At 47.0% G+C, this 22,621-nt stretch overlaps 1 protein-coding gene across 2 annotated transcripts in view; it reads right to left on the bottom strand.

Annotated features, from left to right (window-relative positions):
- The window catches only part of SH3BP5 (SH3 domain binding protein 5), an 82,471-nt gene that overhangs the window by 39,348 nt on the left and 20,502 nt on the right, over positions 1-22,621 (bottom strand). Inside the window, exon 3 of one of the 2 annotated variants that reach the window (XM_003420927.4) lies at positions 10,617-10,745. In XM_003420927.4, the coding sequence (XP_003420975.1) occupies positions 10,617-10,745 (129 nt within the window). Of the gene's footprint in view, positions 1-1,585; positions 4,358-10,616; positions 10,746-22,621 lie in introns of those variants that run through there. The other variant, XM_023540032.2, reaches the window with a different exon arrangement.

Here is a 22,621-nt window from a genome sequence, read left to right as displayed (position 1 = left end):
CGCCTTGTTGCTCACAGAGGGGACTCGGGACCCTGCCGCTCCTCCAGGGCGCGCCTTGTTGCTCACAGAGGGGACTCGCGTACCCGTTGCCATCGAGTTGATTCCAACTATAGTGACGCTACAAGACAGAGTAGAACTGACCCATAGGGATTCCAGGAAGCGCCTGGTGGATCTGAACTGCTGACCTTTCGGTTAGCAGCCAAACTCTTAACCACTATGCCACCAGGGTTTCCTCCAGAGGGGGAGAGGGGGTATCCACATCAATGGGATAATTTTATTAAAAATAGCTAACGGTTTAAAAAAAAATTTTTAAGACACACAGACTGGGATACAAGGCCAAGAAGGTTATGTCTCATCTGTGCACTGTGGTGGCCACAGACACCCGATGCCTCAGGGCGCGACCTATGGCACGCCTGTCCACGGTGGTGTTAACCCTCTGAAGTTTCTTCAAAGCGTCTGCTGCTGAGGAGCAAGCTAGACATCACTGTGGGGCTGTGGGAGTCCTGGGTTAGCGAAGATTCCAGGTACAAATTCCTTGAGGAAATTATTCCATAAAACCATGAAAAGAAACCCTGACACCCAGTGGATCACCAAGCACAGGCACAGGGGGCTATGCAGGCTGACCTCTGCAGGCTGTGAGGGCCGTGGCTTTGGGAAAGGCCACAAGTTCCACCACACTATACTGGTGGTTCTCGCTGTGCCCCTTGGAGAATGTGCAAGACTTTCCAGCTCCACCGTTACCACTAATAGAAGCAACGCTTGTAAAATTCATATCCAATAAACAATTTCGGACAGTCATGTCTATCTTTAAAAGAGAGAGAAACGTCTAAGGAGCATCAAGGTTTCAGAAATAAACAAAACTCCAGCCTGCTTTCCCTTTAACCGCTGCCTCTTGTGGTAACAAACCACATCAGTGAGCTGCAGGCAGCACATGGCCCACCAAACAGCACAAGAAGGGAAATCAGCCACACCCCAGAGAAAGGCTAAGGGGACAAAGAAACAGGAAGAGAAAACCTCAAGATCAGCAAGAGTTACCTCTACCTACTCCACCCCAAGCAGAAAATGCCTGAGGCAGAGCCAGCCAAGCAAGAGGTGCAGCCAACTCTAAACAGGGGAGGACCCTTCTGACTGGAGGCTCAAGACCTCCTCGCCGGAGCACTCCGCCTCTCTCCCTACTGACCCCAGCTTAACTCAAGATTCTGTTGGGTTGTTGGGTGCCATCGTGTCAATTCCGCCTCATAGTGACCCCACGTGACAGAGTAGAACAGCCCCATAGGATTTCTTGGCTGTAATCTTTACAGAAGCAGATCTCCAGGTCTTTCGCCCACAGAGCTGGGTGGGTTTGAACAGCCAACCTTCTGGTTAGCAGCTGAGCGCTTAACCATTGTGCCACCAGGGTTCCTTATTCAAGATTCTAGGCTTCCAAGATACAGCTACTTCTTCCCCAGAATCCCTAACCAGGATTGCAAGGCAGTACCAGGTCTTCCAGGCAAGACAGAGTTAAGAGCCCACTCTGCTTTCTCGCCATAAATCACCAGCAGCTCTGCTTTGGAACAGATGCCCGTCACTCAGCAATTGCCCTTACCTTGGACAGCAGCAATGACGCACGCAGTTCCCAAGAACTGGCCTGAGGCCACCGACGGGGAGCGTGGCCAGGGCCACAGGGATGGACGTCAACAACCCAACCTCCCCACACGAAGTCCTCCAATAAAAACTGCCACTCAGGCACAGCGGGTGGGTGACTCAGCAGAAACGAACGTGACCGGGAAGAAGGGAGGAAGAAGGGAGGCATGACGAACTTGGATGAATGGAGCAAGAGAACTGGGACAGAGCGCCACGAAGGGAAGGAGTTTCAAAGGGCCCCAAATTACTCCAAACAAGAGCCTCTCAGTTATCCCAGAGCAGAAAACAGGGAACAGCACAGATACATAATGGTACAGATAAGTTCAAAAATTTCCTGTAGCCCTACAGATCGATAATTTTTCTTAACTGTTCTCCTCAGATGTGTCAGGGTGTGGTTGACACTTTCATGTTGTCACTAAATGCTGACTACATGCCAGGTGCCAGTCAGCAGCTAGAACCAGGTAGACTGGGGTTTAAACCTTAGCTGCTGTCCTTACAAGGTCTGTGGTGTCTGGGGCATGATATTTACCTTCCTAAGCCTCAATCAGAGTCGGATTAAGGCACGTGAGGGCCCTAGACACCGATAATCTGTGGTGCCCCCTCCTCTGTTTACCCACGCATTCAAACAGGATACGTGAGTTATATGTACATATACATATACACACACATGTGTGTGTGTGTCTTAGTTATCCATGGTGTAACTTCTTTTCAAATGCAACTATAATATTAGTGATTGAACTCAAAAGTGGCGTATGTCATTTTAGTGGACTGAGATGAACTGGATTATAAAATTTTTAGTAGATGCAGGGTACTAGGATGTTTACTGTATACTAGTTTCTACAAAAAGAATATTCCACATACTCTACAACAAAGAAAACGACTCAGTGAACCTAGTTGTTTCAACAATCAATGTAAGACTCTGTTGATCTCCCACACTGAAAAGCTGACTTTATACCAGTTTTGCTTTAAACGGCTCGTACTTCTATTTTGATGCTTGTTTGTAATAAATGCTACAGTTATAAATGAACAAATGAAAAAAATGTTATAAAAGGAAATTTAATGATCAGAAAACAAATATTATAACAAATTACTATTTTGTTTTTAGATAGGTCTTTCACCTCTTTCATTTCTAATATAATTAAAAACATTTCTTTCTATTCTTCCCTCTTACAAATTCTTCAGTGATTTCACGTATACAGAGTAACAATAAGCATTGTGTCCCACACAACAGACCAGAAACGAAACTCACTTGATATATAAATTAAAATTTTCGTGTTAGATAAATATTAACACTTCCAGTATTTTTTGGACATTTGCTATGTTACTATTAAATTATTACCCATGTTAGTATTATATTAAATGTATGCTAGATTGCGTCCACGTGTATGCCAAATATATTTTTAAAGTTAAAGTTATAAATATTATTGTTTACAAAATTTAATACATAACTCTGTATGTAAATGCAATACAGTTAAAAAGTTAACTTGATTGAATTCATTGCAATGGTGGGCTTCTTTGAGTTCCCTCACTTCTGTGCATCAGCTGGGACTGGAGTTCCCATTGGTTGTTTACCAGGACATGCACAAGGGCATACCCTTGTGTTTGTATGTGGCAAACAGCATTGCTGGCCCTCCTGGTTAGGGACACTGGATCAGCAGATGTGGATCAATCAGGTGGTTCTCTCAAAATTGATCAGAGAACTGTTATCTAGTCATATAATCTGCCCTTGTCCAGTAACCGCTCATGTTGGATCCAGTTGCATATTGGGTAGATGTAGCAAGAGTTAAGACTCAATGGCCTACCCCCATCTTTTATTAGAAAAAAACAGTACACTCCCAAGACACCCACCAAGATAAGGAGTTTCAATTACAAGAGAGGGAACCATAGGAGACAGAGATCAACAAAGGCGCTGAAGTGGTAGGGGCCTCATAGTTTAAACAACCTCGCACACTGGTGCTCTTGTGACCCTGTGTGAATTTTAATTCTGGCTGGCACATTCCCATGAAGCACTGGAGCTGGTATCAATTTCATTTAGTGCCCTGTCAGTTCTCTTCCACTGCAGTGTTCACTTTTCCTTGTGTCCTGTCTGCTTGGCATCTATGGGTCTTTGCTTTGGACAACTGGTGCCCCTGTTTTGTTGATGCCCTAAACACGTGTTTACCTTGCTCACTGGGTAACCTGTCCCTGGCCTCAGTTATTACCCCCTTCAGTATGATGGGCATAATAATACTACCTTGCAGCCTTGCTGTTGGGATTACATAAGATAATGTACATAAAAGACCTACTACTATAAAAATAGACCCCACCAAACCAAATCCACTGTCATCGAGTTGATCCCAACTCACAGTGACTTTATCGGGCACAGCAGAGCTACCCCATAGGGTTTCCAAGGCTGTAAATCTTTATGGAAGCAGATTGACACATTTTTCTCCCATGGAACAGCTGAGGGTTGAAACCACCGACCTGGTTAGCAGCCAAGCTCTTTAACCACTGCGCCACCAAGCCTCCCTATTACAGACCCAGGCACTTAGTATACACTCAATAAATGAGGACTGTAGATAGTCACTTGAATAACCTACTCAACCCCTCTAAGCCTGCTTCCAAGTCTGTAAAATTAAAAAAAAAAAAGGAGCTTCCTCATGGATGCAAAGGGCATAGGAAAGTACCTGGCACACAGCAAGTGTTAAAAATCCCTCTCCTCCTTACCCCCTCCTTCATCCTTAACCTATGACCCTCAGCTCTCCCCACAGTAAACTGTCACCTCCATCACTGACTCCCAACTCCCTACCACCAACTCCCCCTGCGTTCTAGCCAATAACATTCCTCATGATCAAGGTACCCAGTTACTTCAACTTTAACAGACTGAAGAGTGAACTCCAGACTCTCAGTGTCCCACTGGCTGGTCACCCTCCCCAGGCGAAAACGGTAGCGCTCCCTACAATTCCATCTCTACAGCTAATTAACCACTAAGGTGGGCACAGCCTCCTTTCATATTCTTCTCTCAGGTTAGGCCACAGCACCAGAAACGTTTACATAAAGGCCCATGTAATAGTCCTTGGGCTCTAGTTTCGAGTGTAATAAGGGAACAAAAGGGAAAACAAATGACAGCCTCTACACTATACTTAGCACTCAGAGAGTGGTGCTGCTGTTAATACTGCTGACTGGGAAGAAGGGAGGCTTGAGGAAGGAACTTGAAGGAACGTCCCAGGAGAAATGGGACAGAGTGCCATGAGAGGAAGAAGTTTCAGAGGGCCCCAAATCACTCGGGACGCACAGATAAATAACTGTACAGATGAGCTCAAAAACTTTCTATAGCCCTATAAGTAGATAATTTTTCCTACCTGCTCTCCTCAGATGGCATCAATGCCTAATCAACTCCAACACTGGATAAGCCCTTGCTCCAGAGCCCACAGAGGCTGCTTTCTGGCCTCTCAACCAAGTCTGAAAGCCAGGCTGAGGCTGTAAGGCCTCCCTCATCTGGCCACACCACTGCTTTGCCATCTGGCCCTTACAGCTCCCCAGGCCTCCCTTTCCCCAACCCTGGAGCTGATGTCCTCACCAGAGTTTGCATTCACACTGGCTTCTCCCTCAGATCTCTGCTCTTCTTTCCATCCAGACTCCCTCCTGTGCTTTGGGGCTCAGGGGCACCTTTCCCCATGGACCTTCCTGGTGGGCAGCCCCCCTCCACCCACCCACCCAGCACCCTCGACCCCACTGGCTTCTTTTCACACATTGTCTATACCCTGTGCTGTCTGGTTTAGTGTTCAAATAAATGAACTTCCTACTTGGTTCCTTGCTTGGTAGATATTTACCTTTGCCATAAAACCACCTTCCTTCCATGTGTGTAGACGGTGCTCCTGGAGGGTACAGACCACATTTCATGCCCACGATGGCCAGGGCAGACAAAGAGGAGATGCTCAGGAAATACCCTGAGATGTTTGTATTTGCCAAAGTGCTAGCCCACTGTCATCGTTCCACAGTCTCTACTTCTCACATGGAACACACACACACACACACACACACACACTTACTTTAATCCAGATCAGTAACATGAAGACTCCACTTTGGCCCAAAACATCCCATCCTATGCACTTTTACAAGACTGCTGAAAGGGGGTCAGCTCCACCGGAGATAATCTTGGTCTGTTCTGTTCTCTGACGTACCCCAACTGCCGAGAACAGTGCCTGACACTTTCTAGGTGCCCAATAAACATTTGTTGAATGAAAGAATAAAGAAATTAGAGGGAAAAAAAAAAATCACTGGACAAGTAAATACAGTAACAACCCCATACCTGGTAAATCCTTGAGTTTATGTCCCACCTTTGCAGAACCAGGGCCTCTCACTCTGCGTTTACAGAAGGTCCTCAGCAAACAAAATCAACGTCCAGAATTTCCCAACAAACCAAGACTAGCACACCTGTTCCTCTATGATGAACACAAGAAATTCAAGGACGTATTTGTTTATGTCATTGGAAACAGGATTCCCCATCCATTCAAGACCCTCACACATTATCTGTTTGGGTTTAAGGAACATTTTTGATCAGTCAGAGGGCAAGCCAGCTACACCCTCCTCATGGTTTTTTGCTTCTCTGGCAGATTGTATCCTCACAAGCAACTCAGTATATACTCAGCCTGTCTGGGGTCACTCTCTGCCCTTACCAACTCTCCTTCTTACAGGTTCCCCTCCCAGCCAGGAGGTCTATTTTCTTCTTCTGCCCATCCCATAGGTTTTTTGCCACAGTTGGCTGGTTGTTTTTAAGGTAGCACAGATGCACAATGATAGAAAAAGAAAAATCTGGAATAATAACTTACATTTCTTTTCTATGATCCAAATACTTTACAGGTACTAACTTATTTAATCATCTGGTAAAAAAATTTTTTTTTTTTTTACTGGGGGGAAAAAAATGGCTATTAACACTTTGCAGGTGCTTCATAGGTGGAGTTTACTTTTACCTACCCATTGAATTGAGACTGGTCATGTGACTTACTCTAGCCAATAATACTTTAACAAACAAAACCAGAGCAGAGGCTTGAAAAGGGCTTTCCCTCCTCATGTACCATGTGAAGCAGCCCAGGCTAGCCTGTCAGATGTTGAGACTCATGGGGGCCAGTCATCCCTGCCACCCCAGCTGACAACCAGCCAACGGCCTGACACACGAGGCCATCCAAGAGCAGCCAGCCCCCAGCCAAGCAGCCAACTGATTGTACATGTATGACTGACCACAGCTAAGATCAACTGAGTCTGGCCGAGCTCAGAAAACCTGCCTGTTTTGGGGAGTTTGTTTCACAGCAAAAGCTGAGGCACAACTGCATTTTATAGAAGAAGAAACTGAGGCACTGAGATTAAGTCATCTGCCAAAGGTCCCACAGTCGTTAAGTGGTGAGCTGGGATTTAAAGCCAGCAGTCTGGCTCCAGAGGCCAAGCTTTACCAGCTGTCCCATAGCTAAGTCACTCTGCAAGTTTCAAATGTCTCCCCACCCACCTACTTCTCCAAAGGAGGTCAAGTGCAGGACATGGACTGACAGGGCCACGTAAACACACACTGCACTGGAAAACCCTCATTGCTTCGCATTTATGCATTTGGCCCTTCAGGTTTGCAAAAAGGACTCTGTTCTCTTCTGACATATTCCAACCATTTAAAAATTACAAGGGTTGGGACTGGCAATGATGAAATAACAGGTCCAAGGCCACTGTCGAGATCTGCTTAGAACTCAGGGAGCCAAGTAAGCAAGAAACACTCTGTCATTCAAGTTGACCAAGTCGCATGGGCTCCGCCCCCTTGTCAAACTCTTCCCCCACCATACACCGAAGGCCAGAGGGGCCGGCAGATATGTTAGAGCAGCTGTAAAAACAAGCTCTGGCCCACAGACAAAAACCCTTAAATAAATCAAAGCCAGTTCCCTGTCCCCTCCCTGCCCAGGGGGAAAAAAAAATTAAATGTCATGTTCTTATTCCCCTTGGCAGAATTTGAGCAAGTTGGACTTGGTTTCCAAGAGCACTGGGTTAGATCTGACTCACTGGCAAGAAAAGGAGTTGACATCAGAAGCGATAAAGTGAATATGATTTTTGATGAGCAGGTACAATTTCCACTGGCCTGACAGTGACGAATGTTTGTAAACTCTTTACAGAAAATCAAGTTGTCGGGGAGGCTTTCCCCTCTGTTGCTCCACTGAGATTCTAGAGGGGCAGAGATGGGCATCCCAGACACAGCATAACACCACGACTACAGAGTGACTTCTGTTTCCAAGCGTTTATCAAAACCCATAGGACTGTATGACACAGAGTGATCCCTAATGTAAACTACGGACTTCAGTTGATCACGATGCGGCAATACTGGTCGAAACCAATGTACCACAGGAAGATAAGGTGTTAACAGGAGAAGCGACGTGCAGGACGGAGGGAAGTACGAGGGAAATCTCCGGACTTTCTCCACAGTTTCTCTGTAAACACAAAACTGCTCTCAAAATAAATTCTGTCAAACATGCAAACAAACAAAAAAGACTGGGAAGTCTGTACGTCAGAAGGTGAAGGGCCTCATTTTCTTCTTTTTGTCTATTTTCTAGAACAAATTTTTCTTAATGAGGCTGAAACCCAAGCTTGTGCAGGGATTATATTGTCAAACACGTTATCTCATACAGGTCCTCACACTGACGTCACAAGGTAGCCCAGCCTGGTCCCACACCCCTCACTGTTTCAAAGACAGTGCCGCCGAGGCTCTGAGAACACAACTCACTCACTCACCATACCTACTTGAAGGAAATGCTTTGAAGGAATCTATCAGAGGCCATCCCTGCTATACACAGTCAGGAGGATTTGTAAATATAAAAAGGAAGGGGTGGGATAACACCAGGAGAAGAAAACAGGAAGCCCCGCTTGGCAGCAGCTGGAGACAGACACCACCCCCAGCCCCATGGAGAAGGCCAGAGAGGAACAGCAGTACACAAACCAGCTCATCCATCTGGCCCAATGCCCCACCATCCACAGCACTAAATTGGAACATCAGTGCCCAGCCTCATCCTCTGAGCAGACTTCCAGTTCCTCAGCTTTAGACTAACAAGGTCCCCTGGAGCTAAGGGGTAGGGTTCACTCTGGACCTTCTGCCACAGGCCCTGCCTGACCCACCTGCAAGACAGCAGGAGGTTACAACAGGGAGGATTCGAAGACATAAAACTGGGTAGACTGCCCTCGACATGAATCTTGGACACCGCCAGTTGAGTATGAGTCAGTCAATCACCCCCGGGGTCCGGGTATTATCTGATTAGACTCCATGACTCAGTGGCTTGCCCATGGGACTCAGTAACTGTCATGATCATTGCCCTCACCAGCCAAGTGAAGGGATGAGAGGAAGGAGAGATGCCACAATCCAGCTTCTGGCAGATTGGGAGCCTCCCAACCCAGTTCCCTCCAACCTCAGTTGCCTCTTTTCCCATCAGAGAGGACTGGGGTGCTGGAAAGAAGGGAGTGGTGTGAAACCTACTTCCAGGATGTGTCACAGGCAGTCTGGGACCCACTCACCAGACTGAATTTAAATGAACCCAACCTAGAGGAAGCTGGATCTGCCAGTCATGTTCCCAACACTCTGCTCAGCTAGTTATGAGGCAGGAAACAAGTTGTAGGCAAAAAGGCAGTGGAGAGAAGCCCTGTCTTCATGGAACCTTGCTTACTGTAAGCAAGTGAACTACAACAGGACAGACGGTGACAAGTGCTATGGAAGAAAAGGAGGACTAGAGGTGGCAGAGGTGGTGGGTGGCGAGTTACAGCTTTAAATACAATAGCCTGGGAAGTCCTCATGGGTAAAGTGGCATTTGAGCAGAAACCTAGAGTTGAGGGCATGGACCATGCAAATATCTGGGTTGAGAGGATGCCAAACAGAGGCAATAGTGAGTTCAAAGACACTGATCATTTGTTAGTAAACTGCAATTTGAACCAACTGCTTACAGCTTCTTGGGAAATCCAGGCTTTTATTTCAAGACACGCTATAGAAGCCAACTGGGTAGGTGATTCACGCTGAAGAGACGCTGGGTCGGGAAGCTTGACTGGGCTGAGATCTGTGAAAAGTCCCCAGCCCAGGGCCTGGCTATCCAGAGGTGAGGAGGAGACACAGTCAGCACACTGAGTCACATCAGGGCAGTTAAGAGACGACACTCTGAAACCAGACCTAGTTTCCAAGCAGCCCCCAGCAACGGCCTGACCACAGGTCCCCTGAAGACTGAGAAAAGGGCAGGCACAAGCAGCCCCAGCAGGGCATCCTCTCACCCTTTCCACTGCTGCCTCCATTTTGGCTTCAGTTCCTCAGCTGCTTTTTTGGGTTCTCAGGACAAAAGAACCAATACTTCAAAAGGAAAAAAAAACAGTTGCTGTGGTCGGTTCCAACTCATGGCGACCCCATGTATGTCAGAATAGAACTGTGCTCCATAGGGTTTTCAAGGGCTAACAACAACACAATTTTTCAGGAAGTAAATCACCAGGCCTTTCTTCCGAGGGGCCTCTGGGTAGGCTCGAACCTCCAACCTTTAGGTTAGTAGCTGAGCATGTTAACAGTTTGCACCATCCATTAATCCCAAACAATACGGAGAATGCAAGGAAGGAAGCAAGTATTCTTCCTGCTTCCTGACACGATCATTAGGAGTGGGAAAAGGAAGAAGTGTGATGTTCTGGACACATTCACATGTTGGTGTAAGCTGCCCCGGCTCCTGGGAATTGGACCCGGGCACCAACTCAGGCAGCAGGGCAGCGCCCACTCACAAAGCCATCCAAATGCTAGGACCCCGCACCCTGTTAACAGGACTGACGGCTAGAATGAAGGCTGATGACAGAAGAAGGAAAATGAATGGGGCTGACTTCAAACATATCTGTTGACAACGTCATGGCCGTTGCCCTTCGCACGAGAGCTGCACTTCTAACCTCCAGCAGAAGATAAAGCGTTAAAAGGCACACTCGAAATGCCAGTGAGAGGTGGGTAGCTGTAGGGAGAGGTCTGGAGGCTGCCTTACCTGCCTCGCCACCCTCCGTGCCTCCCAATAGGGCTTCGAGTCTTCCACAGCTTTACCAATTTTCTTCACCAGTTCATCCAGTTTCACCGTTGCTTCAACCAGGACAGAGCGGAACTTCTGGCGAGCGTCCTGCAGCCAGGAGAAATCGAGGAAACACAGTTCAGGCTTAAGAAGGAATCTGAAAACACCTGCTTTACCTAACCAGAAACACCGAGGAGGGATTTTACCCAACATATACCACCAGTTGCCATAGAGTTGGATCCCGACACATGGTGACCCTGTGCGTGTCAGAGCAGAACTGTGCTCCACAGAGTTTTCAATGGCTGATTTTTTGGAAATAGGTCAAAAACAAGCCCTTCCTCTGAGGCGCCTCTGGGTGGACTCGATTCACCAATCTTTCAGTTACTAGCCGAGCACTTAACTGTTTGTGCCACCCAAGGACTCCTCCAATATCTAAAAAAGAGACAAGCCTGTTGCCGTCAAGTTGATTCTGACTCATGGCAAGCCCGTGTGTTACAGAGTAGAAGTGCTCCATAGGGTTTTCTTGGCTGTAATCTTTACAGAAGAAGATCACCAGGCCTTTGTTCTGCAGTGCTGATGGGGTGGGTTCGAACTACCAACTTTTAAGTTAGTCGAGCACAAACCATCTGCACCACTCAGGGACGTCCACCAACACATAAACCCTCTGAAGTAACACCTTTACAAGACAGCGAATAACACTGCACCACTGATAGGACTTTCTGCAATGATGAAAACGTTCTATGTGCTGAGCTGTTGAGCACGGTAAGCCACAAGCCACATGTGGCTATGGAGCAGGTGAAATGTGCCTAACACGACTGAGGAATGGAATTTTTAATTTGTGGGTTAATTTTAATTAATTATATTTACATTTAAATAGCCACATATGGTTGATGACTCCCATAGTGGACAATAGTCTAGATTAAAAAGCTCTGTCAAGATCCTCAGGGGGAAAATGTCCTGTCCACCCATCTCTGGCTACTCCAGGTCATGATGATAGTATTATTTCCTACACTCTCAAAAAGTCCTCAACCACATGACACAGTGAGCCTTAAACACAAGTGTGAATTTACCACGTGCCAGACCCTGTGCTGGACCTCTGCATGGCTGCTACCTTCAGGGCACTTGCAGTCTGCTGGGTGGGACAGGTCTTAGTACCTCATTCCAGAGACGTCAATGCCAAGATGGGGTGGGACAGGAGCCATGGAACCCAGAGGCTGAGACCCTTGCCAGGCTGGATAGGGGTCCAGGGACACTCATGGGAAACTTCCAGAAACATCCACATAGGAGGCTGATGTGTGAGTGGGCATTTGGGGGAGGGAGAGGAATACTGGGTCCCCAGTAGGCAGCAGAGTCCACCCTCCACCGAGGGAGGAGGAAGGAGAACGGTGTCTGCAAGAAAATGAAAGAATCTAGAGGTCTGGAATGTGGAGAACAGCCAGGAGGTAAGTGTGGCCACCCATCCTGAAGGCAGCCACTAACAACCTGGGCCTAGACAAGAGTCTGGAAGGACAGAACCAGCCAGTGGATAGAGCCGGGCTTAAACGCATCGTCAAAGTCAATGAATCAAATTTATGGGGTAAAGGAGAAAAAAATGACAAGAAGAAATGTAGTCCCAGGGCTAAGAGGACGTGTTGGAGGGTCAGACGGTACTTCATAGAGCTACATCCCCTGATCCTTGTCCCTTTAGCCTTTGCCTGATGCAGCCACACCTGTATGCATATGAGTGTGCATGTGTGTGTACATGTGTGCACATGTACGTGTATGCGTGTGAGTGTATGTGTGTGGGTATGAAAGTGAAGAGGTATATGAGTGCATGCATGTTTGTGCGCATGCATCTGTGATATGTGCATGTGTGTATAAGCATGTGCACGTGGGAGTACGAATGTGTGTGCACGTGTGATGTATGTACGCGTGTGTGTGGATGTGTATGTACTAATGTATAGGTGTGTATGTGTGAGAGTGTGTGTGGGTGCGCATGCACATGCATGTGTGTATCAGCACATGTGCTTCAGAGAGGCAGGAAGAGATGCTCAGAGAGAACAACACGTGATCACCAGCCATGGGCCTGTCCCTGTTTTACCTGCTGGTGAACTGTGTCACTCCATGGGACAGAAAGTTACCTACGTACTTGTGAGGTAGGCCCTGTCTGAAAACATTCCTAAACACTGAATTGTAGGGGCCACCGGGCCCTGGTGGTGTGGTGGTTAAGAGCTCGGCTGCTAATCAAAAGGTTAGCAGTTCAAATCCACCAGCCGCTCCTTGGAAACCCTACGGGGCAGTTCTATTCTGTCCTACCGGGTTGTTCTGAGTCGGAATCCACTCGACAGCAATGGCTTTTTGGCTGGTCCTGGGCCATCAGGGTGCTAACAGAGGTGAGGGAGGTTCCGATCTGCTGTTCTAATACAGTCCACCCGTCATATCACGTCATGGGCTGGCTAGTCGGGTCTGAAAATGTTGCCTAGTCCTTGGGATAGGGCCTTTGCTTCTATGGGAGTTTCTCAGCTTGTGAGCAGATGGCACTTCTCACACAGGCTCTGGTCCCTTCCCCCCAGGCCCTGCATCTCCCTGTCCTGTCTGGCCAGGCCTGGAGTCACCCACGATAGCTTCTGAAGACAGAGGAGAAGTCTACAGTTGTTCTCCTGGGGAAACGCCACAGATGCACCCAGTCTCCAGGCCTCTCAGGTTGCTCAGAGGACAGCAAAGCCCCAGAAGGTACTACCAGGCTTGGCTGCAAGAGCCCTGCCGTGACAAGTGGGGAGTGTCATGTCGCCTAAAGCCCAGGCTTCCGATCAGACGGACAGATTCAATCCTGGTAAAACCTCTTTCTGTCAGGCCCTTAGCAGGTAACTTCTCTATGAATCATTTTTATTGCCTATAAAATAGGATATCATAAAGAGGGCTGTCAGAGGAATAAAAGAGAAAGAAAATGTAAAACCCCAACAGTACCTGGGCACACAGTAAAACAAGAAACAAACAAAAAAAAAACAGTTGCCCTTGAGTCAATTCCAACTCCTGTGTGTCAGAGTACAACTGTGCTCCATAGGATTTTCAATGCCTGTGATCTTTCAGGAGTAGGTTGCCAGGCCTTTCTTCCAAGGTGTCTCTGGATGGACTCAAACCGCCAACCTTTTGGTTAGCAACCAAGCGCATTAACCATTTGCATCACTCAGGGACATGGGCAGATAGTAGGCATTCCATAAATACACACAATTTTTCCTCCTGGTATAAAAAGAGACCCAGGATCCTATTAAAAAATACTGAAAGCGGGAGTTGATGTGATGAGAATAACCCGTTACACATGTGTAGGCAGCTGTCTTTCAAAATGCATTCACCTGCACGAGCGGAACCCTCCTGGCCACCACCCTGGTGGTAGGCGGGACAGCACCATCCGCGCCCAGGCCGTGAGTGAGGAGACTGGGTGCCAAACCAGGCAGGATGGGACCCAGGGCAGGTCCCATCATCACCCTGGGCCTCCTCTGTAAGATGAAAATGGCCCCACAGCAGCAGCCTCTGGGCCAACAGGCTGAGTACACTTGGCCTGTAGGCTGTATAGTAAATGTCAGGGAAATACACATTTTTAAAACAAAAAGTGGATTCTCAAATTTTTCATTTAAAAACAGAAATCCAATGATCTGGCAACACTGGGTCCCCATGCCTACCTGGCAACCATCAGCTGGGAGTGGAGTCGAAGATGCCCCCTTAGACAAGGACTGCCCCCTCAGGTCCCCGCCACCCTCCTGCGTGAGGCACACCCAGCCCACTTCACTCCTTCAGCTCCCCTCCTCACTTCACTCCTTCAGCTCCCCTGCCCACTTCACTCCTTCAGCTCCCCTGCCCACTTCACTCCTTCAGCTCCCCTGCCCACTTCACTCCTTCAGCTCCCCTGCCCACTTCACTCCTTCAGCTCCCCTCCTCACTTCACTCCTTCAGCTCCCCTCCTCACTTCACTCCTTCAGCTCCCCTGCCCACTTCACTCCTTCAGCTCCCCTCCTCACTTCACTCCTTCAGCTCCCCTGCCCACTTCACTCCTTCAGCTCCCCTGTCCAGCCCCTGGAGACATCTGATTTGCCAAGACTGGTGCAATGGTTAAATGCTCGGCTTCCAACCAAAGGGTTGGCAGTTTGAACTCACCAGTGGCTCCGTGGGAGACAAGGACGTGGCGATTTGCTCCCACAAAGATTATGACCTAGGAAACCCTACAGGGCATCTACTCTGTCCTAGAGGGTCACTAGCACTTGGAATCGACTCAACGGCACACATCAATTCTGGGCACCAGTGACTACAACCCACCAACTCCACCCTTGCGAGGAGAGAGGGATGCGGAGCAAACTGACAACTTATTATCTGACAGGCACTATCATGAGCGCTTTAAGCCCATCACTTGTAGAGTCGGCATAACCACCTGTTTGTTATTACACAAGGAGGAAGCTGGGGCACAGAGGATAGGTAACTTGCCCAAGGTCACAAAACTGGGAAATGTTAGAGGCAGGATTTAAGCTCAAACTGTAAATAAATAATTACAATGTAGTATGATAAGTACTTGTTGCTAGGTTCTGACTCAGAGTGGCCCTACGTAAGACTGGACGAAACACTGCCCAGTCCTGCACCATCCTCACAGTCGTTGCTATGTTTTGAGCCTGCTGTTGCAGCCACTGTGTCATCTCATCAAGGCCTTCCTCTTTTTCACTGACACCACGTCTTACCACTAAGATCTAAGAATACACACTGTGCAACAGACACACCTGGGAAGGTCACCCAAGGAAAGTGTCATGCAAGCCAGGCCATGAAGAAAGGGAGATTTCCAGATTAGGAGGCGCGGAGGAGGAAGATATGAAAGGGAATAACAGGAGCAAAACATGGCGGGGGGTGGGGGTGTTGGAGCCATAGTAAGAGACATATGCCAATTAAGGCATCTGAACTTTACCACAAGGGCCGTGAGGAGCTGTCTCTGTTATCTAGTGCAGCTGTGATAGAAATACAAGTGGATGGCTTTAACAAACAGAAACTTATTCTTTCACAGTCTGGGAGGCTAGAAGTTCAGAGTGCCAGCTCCAAGGAAAGGCTTTCTCTGTCAGCTCTGGGGGAAGGTCCTCCTCATCAATCTTCCCCAGTTGAGGAGCTTCTCAGCGCGGGACCCTGGGTCCAAAGGACACGCTATTCTCCTGGCTCTTATTCCTTGGTGGTATGAAGTCCCCATGTGTCATGGATTGAATTGTGTCCCCCAAAAATATCTGTCAACTTGGCTAGGTCATGATTTCTCATATTGTATGATTGTTCACCACTATGTCATCTGATGTGATTTCCCTCTGTGTTGTAAATCCCAGTATTATGATGTAATGAGATGGGTTGGTGGCAGTTATATTGATGATGTCTACAAGATTAGATAGTGTCTTAAGCCATTCTCTTTTGAGATATAAAAGAGAGAAGTGAGCAGAGAAACATGGGGACCTCATACCACCAAGAAAGCAGTGCCGGGAGCAGAGCGTCCTTTGGACCCGAGGTTCCTGCGCTGAGATGCTCCCAGACCAAGGAAAGACTGATGACAAAGAACTTCCTCCAGAGCCAACAGAGAGAGAAAGCCTTCCCCTGAACCTGGTGGCCTGAATTCAGACTTCTAACCTACCGGACTGTGAGAGAATAAACCTCTCTGTTAAAGCCATCCACTTGTGGTATTTCTGTTATAGCAGCACGAGATAACTAAGACACCATGTCTCTCTGGTCACTTCTCTTTTATATCTCAAAAGAGATTGACTTAAAACACAACCTAATCTTGTGTAGATTGAGTCCTGCCTCATTAACAACTACCGCTAAACCCACCTCATTAACTTCATAGAGGTAGGATTTACAACACACAGGAAAATCACACCAGATGACAGAATGGTAGACAATCACACAACATTGGGAATCATGGACTAGCCAAATTGACACACATTTTGGGGGAACACAACTCAATCCGTGACAGGAGCCACGGTGGATTTTTAAGCAGAGGCAGTACCTGATCAGATAAGGGTCTTACAAAAGAGTAAACTGCCTGCAGAGTAGTTTTAAAGGCATCTCAGGCGAGTCTGACGAGCAGGTCCAGGCACCACCAGCCTGGTCAACGTCCTTCCGCAACTATCTGTATTAACATGTGACCATCGAGGAGTACTGAACCCCAGAGGGGTGATTTAATATCAGGTTTTCCCTCTGTAAAAGAGGCTATGCTTCAAGGATGAGGATGCATGATTAACAGACATCCAACCACCAACAAGCCTATTCATCCGAGATCTGTTAAAAGCTACGCACAGAGGCGGTCTTCTTCCTGATGAATTGAAGCCAACAGTTCTTTTACCACTCTGCAGAAAATAACAGCTATTCGAGTAACAATTAACTGCCCTAAGTATTGGGCTGTGGGAGCCCACAGACTTCAGCATCAAAATCTTCCCCGCCTGCCCAAGGTAACAGCCTTCATACTCCTCGGGCCTCACCCAACCTCTCAGTCCTCAGTGGCACAACTCTGGTCCCAAACATGGTCAGGTAACTAGACCTGGCCAATCACACTGTATACTCCTAGCCTTGGTGATTACTGAGGCAGGAGCATGTGACCCATCAGGATCAATGAGATTTCATTCTGGGACTTTTCTGAAACCTCTGGAAAGAGAAATTTTTTTTCCGCTGCGATGGCTGGGAGAATGGAATGAAAGCCTGGAGCAGATGGCAGCCATTTTGCCACCATGGGGTGAAAGCCTGACAGAAAGAAGGCAGCAGAGAAGAAACGAGAGAGAATCGAATTCCAATGACACTTAGAGTCTCTGAAGCCATCCATGCCTTAAAGTCTGGCCCGGTACTCCATGTCTCAGCACCAGGGCAGTCACACATCCCAACCACCACCAGCACTGTCCCCATCACCTTTGTTTAAGCTAGGCTGAATCAGTATCTGTCACTTGCAATTGAATTGGCCTTTAAAAAAAAAAAAAAAAGTGGGATTGAAAGATACACCTTAAGGTGGTCATGCTGATGTAGAGAGGGAGGGAAGGGCCCATCTATACGCCACACTATGGCCAAACACTGGAATTAAACACAGTCAACTTCTGGAGGGCATCTGCCCCGATGATAAAGCCATGTTTCTAAGGAGCAGAATCTGAGGAACTTAATTCAATCTCACCAAAAAGCATTCCTTAAAATCTGTCCTAAATGTGCCTAAAAAGCCAACACGCCACTATTGGACTTGGTTTTTTGACTTATTTCCTAGTTAAAGAAGAGACTTGACCATGGTTCTTTGGCTCCTACAACTACAAAGCAATGTGCCTTCCAAGATTAGAGGTGGGGGTGGCTTCCAGGAACGTCCAGGGAGGAAGAAGTGACTGTTTTCCCTACATTAAATGATTCAGGGACGGGAGCCGTTGTGAACTACGAACGCATCTCTGGAGACCCAGCAGACCTTTTACCAGGCAAGAAAAACAAGCCATTCACCACCCCAGTGCTGTTTACCAGCTGATTTCTCAGATCAGCCCTGGAAGGAATTCTGAAAGGGTTCACTCTGCCTGGATGAAGCCTCAGCTCTTCGCATCTGCAAAGTGTGTCACATGCATTAGGTGAGTCAGACTGACTGAGGCCAATTCATTCAAGCAGAGAACTGCTGAGGGCAGCTCCCCTCCCCTTTGCAGTGTATGAGTGTGTCAGAAACAGCCCTGCATGAGGTAACAACTCCAGCTGAACCAACCAGCCGCACCAGCTTCCATCCTTTCCATCCCCTGGGAACAGTACCAGGCGGCACCTCGCTGGGGACCAGCCCGTTTTCTGCCCAATTCACTCACCTATCCTCAATTACCTCACTTGAAAACCCAGAATGTCAGCCTGTTCCCTTCACAAACTTGTCCCAGAACCAAGTGAGATTAAGATGGGACATTGGTTTTTTAAAATAACGTCCTACAAATTAAAGACGGCACCAAACTTCAAAGGATTTCTAGTGATACGATTTATAGATACACCACTTTCCCTTTGTGGAAAGATTTCACAGGCATTGTCAACTAACAATGTGAGCCTCACAAAAAAAAAAAAAAGCTCACAGCAACCTCAAAAGACAGGCTCAGCAAGAACGACTATCCCTGGCTACAGATAAGAAAACTGCAGCCCTGGGGGTGAAATGCTCTGCCTAAGGTCACAGGGCTTTAGATTTAAAAAAAAGCGCCAGGCTTTGGACAAAAACATAGGTCTTCAGGCTTTTGGTCCAACGTGACTTTCACATCACTGGTGGCTCTCAAAGTGTGGTCCGGGAGACCACCAGGGGGTTCCAAGATCTATTCAGAGATTTTCATGTTAAAACCATTTTCAGAATAAGCTAAGATGCTCTTTGCCTTTTACACTTTCATTCTCTCATGTATGCTGGCTGACATTTTCCAGAGGGGGCGTGACATGTGACATCACAACACAGAGAATGCAAAAGCGGATACGGGACTCCAGCTCTCTTCTACTGAGCCAGGGATTAGCAAAAAGTGGAAAACAATTTTCTTTTCATTAATTTTTTTGTTGGGAAAAATATTAAAATCTATTACTTATGTTAACATGTAGTTTAAGTTTATATTGCCATTGTTAATGATAATACAGATTTATAAATTCTCTTTTTTTCTTTATTGTTGTAAAATATAGATTTTTACATTTTCTTAGTTTTAATTTCTAACACTCCCACTCCTCACTTATCAACATGGTTAGGTTCCAAAGACCTGGCTGTTATATGAAAATTGGTGTTATGTGAAAATCAAGGATGAACACATCAGATCACAAAATGGAGGATGACTACCTCATTACATAACTGCCAAACCACTGAAAATCACGGCCCAGCCAAGCCAACACATAATCTTAACCACCACAGCCAGCATTACTCTCACCTCACACCCCAGCATACGTTACTGCCAGATAGACGTTGTTAATATGCAAAATAGGCAGATAGATTTTTTTTTACTACTGTTATAAATGTGAAATGTCAGATAACAAGACAGTTAATAGGTGAGGAGTAAGTGTATGGCAAATATTAACAGATATCACCAACAAAAACAAAAGCTCTCTGGGCTACTTAATAATTGCTAAAGTGTAAGAAGTCCGAGGTCAGATGCGTGGCACCACATCATACCCGCCCCTTGGCCTGCCCTGCAAAGACCTCTGGCAAACAAATGCCAGTGTGTCTTCAACAACAGTGAGCAGTCATTCTTTCTCAGATCTTTTTTAAATCATTCTGATGTTGTCACAGAGAAAGCCTCTATTAGATGCTGCTATAGCTTTAACAATTCTTTACATTTGCGAATCTCCGTTTTAAGAAAGAGGAAGCTAGTCCAGGCTCAGAGCTTTCCACAGAGAAATGTACCTGATGGAAGTCGGTAAAATGTACCTGATGGAAGTCGGTAACCCTAACAATACATCCCTGGAAACAAAATAACGTTACTTCCTTAAAGTCACAAACTGTCCAGCAAATATATATATCGTTCTTCAATAGAAAGCTTGCTTTTAAAAACTTTATTTCCCTTTACGGCTCTCCATCTATAGTCATGATACTAAATTTCCTTTTCAAATAAACTAAGGTGTAAGTGAGTCCATTTAACGGAAAACAGGAAATAAATAGTACGTGCAGTACTAGGATGTGACAAAAATTGTGACAGCCGCAGGAAAACAACTGAAGCTAGGGAAGTAATCATGCCCTAGAATAATTGTTAAAGTCTGTTAGCAGGAATATTCTAGAGTTACATGACAAAAGGCACCACCGGAAACATCCTGACTTACTGAGAGTTTTCAAGCTTACCACAAATCAAGTTCTCTTATCGCCCATCCAATCTACTCTCTAAGTACACTTCTGGCAGCTACGAAAACACACAAAGAAACCACTTTACTAGTGCTTGGGTAAAAAGGAAGTAAGTGTTCTCCAGAACCGCCCGCTAAAACTTTCTGCGATGATGGATATGTTCTGTATCTGTGCTATCCAATATAGAAGCCACTAACCCCATGTGGCTACATGAACACTTAAATTGTGGCTAGTGCAACCAAGGAATTGAATTTATTTTTTTATTTAATTTAAATTATAATTTAAACAGCTGCATTTGGCTAGTAGCTACTACACCGGACAGCACAGGTGTAGCCTCTAGACCCTGGGATTTCATCTGTTTCTCCATTTTGGAAATTCCTGGGCAGTGTAAACAGTTAAGTGCTCAGCTGCTAAGCTAAAGGTTGGGGGTTTGAGTCTACCCAGAGGCACGACAGAAAAAAGGCCTGGGGATCTACTCCCAAAAAATCAGCCACTGAAACCCTTATGGAGCACACTTGTACTCTGACACACATGGGGTTGCCAAGAGTCAGGCTCAACTCCACGGCAACAGGTTTCTCCACTTTGAGACATCAGATCAGGCTCCTCAGGCTCTCTGGCTACCTTCCCTCTCTGCCCCTGACTGGTTTTTCTTCTTTCAGCCCCAGTTCCCAGACGCAGCACCTTTTATTGCCCTGTGAAAAGGGGAGCCAGAACAATCAGGTTCCACCTTTAGGAATTTCAAAGCAGAAACAGAAACTGAAAGATGGCACCAGCAGAGAGAGCCAAATGAGCCAACCCAGAAAGGCCTAGGCATGGTGACGCATGTAGGAGCCAGGAGAAAACAGAGGGAAAGGGGGAGGCCAAGGTCAAAAGACCGCCAGAGAGCTCAAGCCAGCCCTGCCCAGGGCCACCACACGCCCTATCACTATGCAGGCCCAATTCCACACCAGTGTCTCATCCTTTCAACTAGGATGACATGGCTAAAACAGTTCCAAAGTGATGGAAGCATGAACGGAAAGGAAAGAAAAAACCAGGGTCAGACCGAGGGCCTGACTCCCCTCCCTTCGGATTCCTTTTCTTTTCCCCTTGAGCCCTGACTTCAGTAGCAGAGGCCTCTTGGGGTGCCTACCAACCCTGCTACTTCCTCTTGTGAGGACTGTCCCTTCCCACAGGGCAGAACCTTGCTGCCACATTCCTGATACAAGACCCTCTCTTAGACAACAGAGCTGAGGAAGCCAGAGAAGGGAAAGGGAGACAGACAGAGAAGAAAGCAAATGTGGAGAAAATTCCGAGACACCAGACGGGAGGCGGTAGGAGATTATCTGGGTTCCTGATTCTAAACCTGCAATTACATGGCCATACCAATCAAGCCAGGACACTGTCGAGAGTGAGAGGGGCACAATAGTAATTCTGGGATGATGACATAAACCAGGGCTGTTGGGGCAAACGAGGAGGTATGTTCTCCCAATCAGACTCAGCAATGCTTCCTCTCGACCTCCACAAAACACTCCTATAAACCTGTTGTTGGCAAGTCGATTCCCACTCATAGCGACCCTATAGGACAAAAATCCTCCCTTTTATTTAGGCCCTGTGAGTGGGTTCTGGTACAGTGTGCAGAGCATCCTAAACCCAGCTTGGCCCCCATCAACTCTGGCCTCCTGGGCAAGCCCTGTACATCTCGACAGCCCCAGTGATGAGGCCAGATCCTGTTCCTGCTCCCCAGCCCAGGCCTCTTCCCACAGCACCGCACAGACTGCCCTGGTTCTGAACCAAGAGGCTTCCTCCACCACACAGAAAGAAAAGATGGCGGTCATCACAGTTTCCTCCTGCAAGTTTCCCTCCTTTGATGTTAACAAAGGAGCCCTGGTGGTACAGTGGTTAAGTGCCCAGCTGCTAACCGAAAGGTCGGTGGTTGGAACCCACCAGCTGCTTGATGGGAGAAAGATATGGCAGTTTGCTTCTGTAAAGATTTACAGCCTTGGAAACCCTATGGGGCAGTTCTACTCTGTCCTACAGGATCGCTATGAGTTGGAATTTTTTGGTTTTGGAGGTTAACAAGGGTCTTGGACCTTGGTGGCATAGTGGTTAAGAGCTCGGCTGCTAACCAAAAGGTCAGCAGTTTAAATCTACCAGTCGCTCCTTGGAAACCTTATGCTGCAGTTCCACTCTGCCTATAGGGTCGTTATGAGTTAGAATTGACTCGATAGCAGTG

Source organism: Loxodonta africana, chromosome 27 (assembly GCF_030014295.1).
Source record: "Loxodonta africana isolate mLoxAfr1 chromosome 27, mLoxAfr1.hap2, whole genome shotgun sequence".
Classification (NCBI taxonomy): Eukaryota; Metazoa; Chordata; class Mammalia; order Proboscidea; family Elephantidae; genus Loxodonta; species Loxodonta africana.
Note: the sequence above shows the minus strand (reverse complement) of the source record. Positions and strands in the feature narration are given on the sequence as shown.